The 9176-nt window shown below is 41.5% G+C and overlaps 1 protein-coding gene across 1 annotated transcript; it reads right to left on the reverse strand.

The window, feature by feature from the left end:
• Positions 1-2561: 2561 nt before the first annotated feature.
• On the reverse strand, positions 2562-7163 carry LOC103698789 (probable 3-beta-hydroxysteroid-Delta(8),Delta(7)-isomerase). The gene is made up of 4 exons (XM_008780838.3): positions 6868-7163; positions 6051-6197; positions 5834-5942; positions 2562-3121 (listed from the first exon to the last, which is right to left on the reverse strand). The coding sequence occupies exons 1-4, from the start codon at positions 7010-7012 to the stop codon at positions 2863-2865; spliced, it is 660 nt and encodes a 219-aa protein (XP_008779060.1). The 5' UTR covers positions 7013-7163; the 3' UTR covers positions 2562-2862.
• Between the last annotated feature and the right edge of the window lie 2013 nt (positions 7164-9176).

The raw sequence follows: 9176 nt of genomic DNA on the forward strand, positions 1-9176 counted from the left end.
ATCGCACAATGCAACGAAGTTAAAGGAAAAACTTTGTTGCTTGATGAATTGAGTCTGAATCTTCTATGGTGCACATTATGCATCTTAGAGATCTGTGCATGCTCCTATAACCACCATGTAGCTCATCTTGGAAGTAGATGGCTCTCACACAGTTTTTCAGTCTTGCATGTTCTGTACTTCAACATAATGCTCTCTCTTAGCCTTTCTAACATGTAGTTTAGGGATTAGAAGCCTTTTATTTTCGAGATGAGCAATATGGCGGCTATCCAAAGATTCACGGCTTTTTATGGTGCAAAACATAGCATTATAGTGATCTGGAGTGAAACGGATCCCAAGTAAATTTTGAAAAAATTGATGTGAGAGTCCAATCCCATCTAGATTAAAGAGTGAGCGAAAGAAAAAGAGCAATCACATTGTCCTTTCAGTTTCTCGATTCCACTCATCATAAAGCTCCTCCCTCATAGCTTCCTCCATCTCTTTTAACCATTTCACTAACTGAGAATCGGACCCTCCACCTCATTCTCCTTCACCATAGACTCCATCTCTCCTCTCCTCGTCTCCTTGGCTCCTCAATCCTCAATGGCAACCAACTTAAATATGGTAGCGATGATTGCCGTCATATTTTGTAGCCAATTGGCCAATACAATCATTAGTGGATTGAATTGGAGCAATAATAACATGAAGTGCATAGTAGGCTTGGTTGATTGTAAAGAGATTTTAGTATTTGTGCTTAATTACCTTATAATATTAATGGTTTGGCAATTGCTAAAATTTTATAGTCTAGTGCCCATCTTCAAACAAGAGCAACATTTTTATCTTGAAAACCATAAAGGTGGGCCCTGGCTGGCATAGAATCACAAAACCCCTAAGGGCTTGTTTGGTTCGCGGGAAAATGAGGGGAAAAAGTGTGGTCAATAAAAAAGTAATGAGATGCCTCTTGTTTGGTTGGAGTTTTCAAAGGAGAGAGACGAGAAAATTGTATTCCCATGGGAATATGATTCTTACATTTCATGGGAAAGTCTTTCTCATGAGAAACATGGAAAAGTTACCTTCCCATGAGGCGGGAATCACTCTATTTTTACTTTTTTCCAAAAAAACCCTTCAGCATTAAAGAAGCATTAAAGAGGCATTAAAGACCTAATTTTTATTAAGGGCATAATAGGAATTATACATAACTTTTTCAGGAAAGTGGATGACCAACCAAACATAAGCACTTTGGAAATTTGTCACTTTTCTATGATCAATCAAACATGTCAAAAGTACTTGCCTAGGCATCCTCTTCCTGGGAATTTGTTTCCCAAGAATTATATTCCTAGGAGGGAAAATGCTTTCTGCAAACCAAACGAGCCCTAAAATTAAAGATCAACTAGAGTGCATTTGAAATAATAGGCAATTTTCTTTAGCGTTTATTGTTTTTTTTCTCTTTTCCTTTAATGGTTTAGTTATTCAATGGCACAAACCTCCATCGTGGATGCACCTGCCTCCAAAAGTCTATGTAGTTCGGGGTTGCCACTTCTTGCTGTTATATAATACAAGGTATCTTTACTTTTAGTTGTTGTTTGTCTACAAGAGGGAGCTGGTGAAAGAATAGCTTCTGGGGCTGGAGTCAAAGGAGCTTGAATAGACATCGAAATCATAATAGAAACTAGGCCTGCGAGCAGCGAGTGCCCTTTGTAAGTTGGGACTTTGAAAATAAGATTTTTTTTTTTTCCATTGTTAGGAAGGATCGAGCGAAGAGAAGAGGATTTAGCTTTGACGCATTTCATGTAACAGGTTTGTAATCCTAATCCAGCAGTACCGTAGATAAATGGGTATCGATTAGTTCACAAGATTGAATGGCCAAGTCATTGGCAAAAAAAAAAAAGAAGTTCGCAGATGCATTGGCAATACTAAGCCCTTTTTTCTGCTATGGGGTCTGACAAATCTTGGCTCATCATTGCATCTTGCTGTCGTCCCAGCACTTCGCATTGAATAAGAGTTCGATCAAAATAATCATTGAAGAAGTGTCAAAATTATGCGAGTATATTTTCCCCTTTCCAAAAGGAGAGGGAGAAGAAAATAGAGGGGGCGAGGGAGTAGTTTACGAACTCCTAGCCATTTAGACTTGGGATATATTTCAAGCCACATTGCATGTTATGAAACCAACATTTGACAATTCTGAAATCTAAAGATTGCATCTGTTACAACCCATGATCGCTGTGGAGGAGCAGAGGATGAAGCCACAAGAGAGTACACAGAGAGGGCTGGCGGTTCTCGGTGAACTCGTAGATGGAGAAGGGGGCAGAAAAGGAGAAAAAAGAAAAAAAAGGAGAAAAAAGAAAGAGAGAAAAACTGGCTCTCGATGCCAAATATGATGCCCAGATACCCTAGACATGTCACTCAACTGGAAGGGAAGATTGTTTAGCCTGCATCAAATCAACAGAGAGGATCTTTCAATAGCCAGAGCTCAAAGTGGATGGGTGGATCACACAAGCTTGCATGCTTCCATCGTCACCATAGCAAAATGCTTGCAGTTCTGCCACCATATTTATGTAAATTGTGCCCAGAGACAGTAAATAAGATTGTGAAGGAAAGATACTGCAGTAACATTCATTCCTCAAATGGTCATCATCAGATGGCAAATTTCCTAATGCCATAATATTATTAATGTCACATGCTTCGAATCTTATGCAATGCTTGGTAAATTTGAACAACAAAGCTTCCAGTGGCCTGTAAATCACCAAACAAGAATCCCTACCACATTAATGCAAGAGTTTCAGTCAATGAAATCTAGTTCCACAAAGAGCATGAACCATAAATAAGGTCATTACATTCACTGGAAGTTTGGAATTTTCTCCTCCCCAAGACCCGAGCAGTGGTTCCTCAAAGAGGCTTTGTCTTCTTCTCAACTTTAAATGCTGCATTAATCTTATTCCAACTCCTGATTGCAATGAGTGTCGGTATGATAACCCAAGAGCTGTTTGCTCCGATGTAGTATGCCCAATAGTAATACAGGCTTGTCGAGAAGTTGTCACCCTCTAATAATGCAGTTATGAAGTAAACCAAACATCCATAAAGCTGGCCAAGACATATCGCAAATTGAAGAATGTAACTGTACGGTTTCCTTGATGCAATTGCGTACCTGTTGAGTATCAAAACACTCTAATAAGCGAGAGAAATGAGAAACAAAAACATTGCTATTCTTCTACCATGCAGACGAAATACAGCAGTTTGAGGTAGTGCATCATCACCATTACAAGAAAGAAATTATTCAATGTTTAGAATGAACACTACAAGAATAAAGTGCGTCTCATGCAGATGGACCTAGGTATGATGGTTCCATGCAGCACACACTGAGAAAACTTCACTTTCACAGTTCAATGAAAAACAAGTAAATTTTAGACATCTGAGAGGATGACCATATCAGGAAGACAACCGCCCCCAGTTTTTTTGTTTGATTTACTATGAGAAACCAAAAGACTGACCTTCCCATGCCCACGTTCAACTCAATGCCAATGACTTCGTCAGCCTTCTCTATCCATGACTTCATATTTTCCATTTTACAATTCTAACCCTCACTTGCGAACTAGGCTTTTGACTATTACTGTGTCTACTATACTTTTATCTTTTACTTCGCTCTCAATTGTCCTCACCCTTAAAATCAAGAATTGATCCTAGGTCTATGGTGATCCCACTACCCAATTCCTGATCTCAGTAGACATAAACTTCCTAATAACAGCAGGTTAATCATGCCCTAACCATGCAACACCATGATGATAAGGTGTTCATTCAAGGAGAAAGCAAGATTTTATATCACTATTAAAAAGCAAACAAATTATTTTAATAAAAGCATTGAGGATATCCATGATGTCACACCTTCAGATGAAATAAATAGACATGCTACATCAAGTACATTCAACTCTTGAAGAACTGGCTATGCTGCACTTCTTAAAGCTTTTAAAGATCCCTCCCTCAGGACATCAAAGAATACTTCATTAAACCATTGATTGACCATATTCATGGCATTCTAACAAAACTCTTACTAATCTCTCTGGATATACTAGTTGGTTCATTGCTTCTCTACAGATTCATTTAATGACTTGTGCAATCTAGTCAACCTCAGAAGCATGCTTCCCTTAAAACAGCAAAGATATTCTTCCTGGCAAACACATCCACCTTGATATGGTACTTGGCCTCTAACAAGCCACCGGAACAAATCTACGGTAATCAATGCCTTAATGTTTGTTAAGATAATAGCTGAACATGTTACTTACAAGTAAATTCAAATTGCAAAGGAATGAATTGTAAGCAATAAATAGATTAAGTATACACCCTCAAATGCAGATGATTTAAACCATTCAGTAACATTCATAAGCAAAGCTGGACCAAGGGACATCCGCAGAGAGAACTGAGGAAGGGCACAAGAATATGAGGTTTAAATGGTCATTAACAAAAGTCGAACTTTAAGTTACCTAAGGTAGCTAAATATAGGAAAGGTTGTGAGTATATTGTGAAGATGTCACGAGATATATCTTTTCTAGTAATGAATGTTGGAGTTGCTACAACACCTCTAGCAAGGTTTAGAGCATTACATGGAATTGGTAGATTCCAACTGGATCATATTGTGCCGAACCAAGACAATTCCCACATACTGGCATCAAATGACAACAATAAAAACACGACCTTTTGCGAGAACACCCAAATATACGAGAAAAATAACTCTATTACCATTCTAGAATACTTTAGAATGCTTAATAATGTTAAAAGACATTTTTAACATGGAAGTTACAAATTCAACTCATGCATATAAATCTGCATCTGAAAGTATTTCTTTATCCTGTATGCCCATGTTGATAATTATGAATAAATGCATATATTCACTGTGTTCACAATCCTGCTCATAAGCACACATAATAGTAAAATGAAGCTTGCACAATGTGATAAAAGCCACCATAGATTCAAGATTCAAAATAGAGCAGTAAAGTGATCGCAGACTAAAAAAGTACGTACATCAGGGTGAAGATTTTGCACATTCAAGTGCTGATATAAAGTTACAAACAATATTTTGGTTAGTCTATAATGTTTTTAATGGTCAACCTATAGAAGATATACTGAAAAACAAAATAAAGAGTTATTCTAGTCAATCCATGTGAAACCTGATCAAATAAAAAAACATGAGTATGCCTAAATTCTTCAAAGTTTAATCTCCTCTTTCTAGTGCTTTCACTCTCTAAAATCTTCTATCAATTTATATCATTAACATACATTATCAAAATAAGAAATAGCCAAAATAGCCAATATTAAACCTGATCTGAACAGCAAACCTGGACTTTTAATGAATGGAGTTTTGCATGACGGTTACTCCGAATGGCAAGGTTTAAATGCATGTAGCCTTACCTAGTTCTCATGTGAAAAATTAAATGGATGTAGCCTTGCATGCTGGTTACTTGAAAATTAAACGATGCTTCCAAGTTAAACCTGATGACAAAACCTTATTTTAAATGGGTGATGTAGTTCTGCATGCTGGTAACTCTGAATACCAAGGTTTGAATGCATGAGGCCTTTCCCTTTCCAAAGTCAAAATTAAACTATAGTTCGAAATTAAACCTGATCTAATAGCAAAACCTTGAATTTAGATAAATATAGTTTTCACCCATGCTGGTTACTCTGGATATCAAGGTATGCATGGAGCCCTATCCCTTTGCGGAGTCAAAGTTTAACCATACTTCCACGTTTCATAGACACTTCAAACTAAATAACATGTCAAGCTACTCTGAATATTTTTCAAAAACTATTTATCATGAAGGTAGCAAAACTCAGTAATCAAGAAAGAGTACGTGATTCAAAGTCTTACACAGCGAGAAGGCTAGCTGGACCCTCTATGACAGCAGTGATCCCTTCAACAGTAACCACTCCAGCATCTCTCGCTGCATATCTGGAGTCACCTTTGCTATATTCCTTCCCTGCATTGTCAGGTCATGCCATCAAACATAAAATTAACAACTCAAGCTCCGAGAAATTCCATTTCGGCATTCAAAGGAACATCTGGAATGTAGTACACAAAAACTTACAGACTTCAGCCAAAAAGTGCGGAGTTTTCTCCTTGTAAAACCCTGGGGAAAAAGCAAAATAGCCCTCAAGGATAATGTGAGTCAGACCCGTAAATGCCCACCAGCACATAAGCAACCTATCAGTCTTTGATATCTTTGACAGTCGCCCTAAAACAAAAGTTTTTTTAAAAAAAATCAGCACAAATCAAATCATTTTTTTTTAAAAAAAAATTCTATTATGAACAACTAGCGCAAGTGTTAACAGAGGTAGTACAAGTCCTGCAACAACAAGCCTAGCAACTCATCTTTCCAAGGTCTCATCTTTCATTACATTTAGCATGGACTTGTTAAAAGAAAATAGCAGATAACAATATTCTGAACAGTTAAAACTCTTTAGGGATAAATCACATAGTAATTGGCCAAAAGATGAAACTTTTCTTACCTACTATCTGTATATTCCCCCTTTATTATGATTCCAGATGGGTTTAACTGATTCCAAGACTAAAAGATGGAGTGCGATCAGCTTTCACACTCATTATCACATAATCATTAGGAGAAATAAACAGATGGGAAAATCATTGCTAAATATTAGGGATATAAGCAAATCTAGAGTGCAAACAGAAAAGTTTAAGAAAGATAGAGCAGATAGATAGATCGTAAACAAGATCAGATGTTTCCACGGAATCTCTGTGACAATTTCACAAACACTTGCATGCTCCTCCCGACCATTGACAACAGGATCTCGGGCATGTTAGAGACCAAGATCATAAACTAAAGAAGGAAAGGCCCACAGGAATGGAAGAAGGAGGAAGAGGAGGAAGTGGAGTAGAGTGGGTACCGGAAAAGAGCCAGAGGAGGGCGACGCCGACAAGGGAGGTGCCAAGGTAGGGCACGAGGATGTCCTTCTGGGAGAGGAAGCACGGGACGTAACCCGGGAGATGGAGTTCCCTCGGCACGTACGGGTGCTCGAACGCCGTCGCCATTTCCGACTCCCTTCCTCTCTCTTGGCGTCCGCTCGCGTTCTACCTTACTCTGCTGAGGTTCAGACGGAGCTTGGTCTCAATGAGAAATAGAGAGGACTCGGGGTAGAACGCGGGGTTCAAAAGGGATCAAAGATCTCGCTCCGGATCTTCCTACCTACCACCGGTCGTATTTTTAAAATTTCTTTTTGTCGGATTCCAATCTATCACGTGTTTTCTTATCTTATCCCTGGATGCCGTATAAAGAATGGAAAACGATCTTTGCTTAAATAATGGATACTTTTTTCTGCGGTGTCACTCAATATTTAACCGTTTAACCATGTAATTTCCCTCCATCCATTGCGTGCAAGATTAGGCTGCTTTTTTTGGGTAAAAGCGGCTACTCATTTCATATAACTCTAATGTGAGTACAACCTACTAAATCGCGAGAAAGTAAAAAAAACAAAGAAGGAGGAACATCATAATCAGACGTCCAAGTAAAATCTCCGGAGTGCCGGGCAACATAAGAGGCGACCCAGTCTGCAGCCCTGTTCGCCTCCCTGAACACATATCCTATCTGAACATCGTGCATCAACCGCACCATCCTCCGGGCCTCCCGAATCAGGGGATGACCATCCCCGAACCGATCCGCCCCTCGAAGCCAGTCGACAACCACAGATGAATCTCCCTCAAGGCAGATCCGCTCCACACCAAGTACTCGCCACACATAGGATATTCCCTCCCAAGCCGCCCGCAACTCTGCTCCAACCACTGTGAGTCCAGGCGTGCGCCGTCCTCCTACTGCTATCATCCTACCAAGGTGGTCCCTAACCACAAAACCAACCCCTCCAGCCACACCATCCACTGACCGACTGCCGTCGAAATTTACTTTGAGATAGCCAAGGGGTGGGGGTACCCAAGAAACAAGGGCAAAACGGGGCGCTGAAGCAGCGTGGAGAGTACCCCAGATGTCCCTGACTATCCCAGAAGAAAACCGCATAGTAGCCGCAAAAACCTCCCTCGCAGATAGCGTCGCTCTATCCACCACCCTCCTCGGGGACGACCTCCTCCCCTCAAATAGGCCGGCATTCCTATCCAACCAAATGTGATAGGACAGGTATGCCACCAAAATCCCTACCTCCACAGATCGGGGGCTCGACATGGAGGCTCTCACCATCTGTATCATATCCTGCGCAGAGACTATCGAGTCGGGTAGTAGGACCGGTGATCTCCTCCATATCTCTCTGGCTCTGGGACACTGCAGGATGACATGCTCGATCGTCTCCTCACTATCTGCACACTCCTCACAGCACTGACAGACCGCCATGCCACGCGAGGCTAACAGACTCCTCGTAGGAAGGCAGCCCCAGGCCACCTTCCAGATGAATAACGCCACTCGCGGGTGAATCCGCAATCTCCATATCCAGCCCCCCTCAATCTGACGAGCTGGCTCCCTACCGAACAATGCACGGAGATCTCTGACACGCACTCGCGTCCGTCCCGTCGGAACCCATACTAGCCTGTCGCCCCCCCCCATCGATGGGAACCGGAAGAGACAGAACCGACTCCGCCAACTGCTCCCCGAAGACCTCCCGGATCATCTCCTCCCTCCATCGAGCCCCCTCTGATGTCAGCAGCTCGCTAACCCTGCAGCCATCTAATCTCGTCGCATCAACCATGGTCGGCATGCGACAGATCGGTATCTCGGTCACCCAGCTATCCTCCAGCACATCAATAGACCGACCATCGCCTATGATCCATCTAGTCTCTGAAAGTACCACCCCTGCCCGAGTGCAAATCTCCCTCCAAATCGGAGAATGGTGACGACCAGCTCGCATCCCAGGAACCAAGGCACCATATTTGGCCCTCATCAGCGAGGACCACATACCCTCTGGCTCAAGCACAAGTCTAACTGCATGTCTAGCAATCAGTGCCTCCCGTGTCGCCACTAGGGACTGCACCCCCAAACCTCCATAGCTAGCCGGCTGGCACACAACATCCCAAGACAATAAATGGACACCCCCCTGCCACTGCACCTCCCCCAAATAAAGTTCCTGAACAACTGCTCAAGAGACCTCAAGACTGTAACTGGAATGAGAGTATTGGAAAGTAGATAGATAGGAACCGAGGTAAGAACTGAGCGAACCAGAGTGATCCTACCCATCATCGAGAGTGTATGCATCTGCCA

Source organism: Phoenix dactylifera, unplaced genomic scaffold (genome assembly GCF_009389715.1).
Source record: "Phoenix dactylifera cultivar Barhee BC4 unplaced genomic scaffold, palm_55x_up_171113_PBpolish2nd_filt_p 000117F, whole genome shotgun sequence".
NCBI lineage: Eukaryota > Viridiplantae > Streptophyta > Magnoliopsida > Arecales > Arecaceae > Phoenix > Phoenix dactylifera.

Coding starts and splice junctions, on each gene's coding strand:
- LOC103698789 (XM_008780838.3), bottom strand. CDS start 7,012: ATGGCGACGGCGTTCGAGCACCCGTACGTGCCGAGGGAACTCCATCTC. Junction 6,198..6,867: donor CCTCCTCTGGCTCTTTTCCG/GTACCCACTCTA, acceptor CTTTTGTTTTAG/GGCGACTGTCAAAGATATCA. Junction 3,122..5,833: donor CCAGCTAGCCTTCTCGCTGT/GTAAGACTTTGA, acceptor GATACTCAACAG/GTACGCAATTGCATCAAGGA.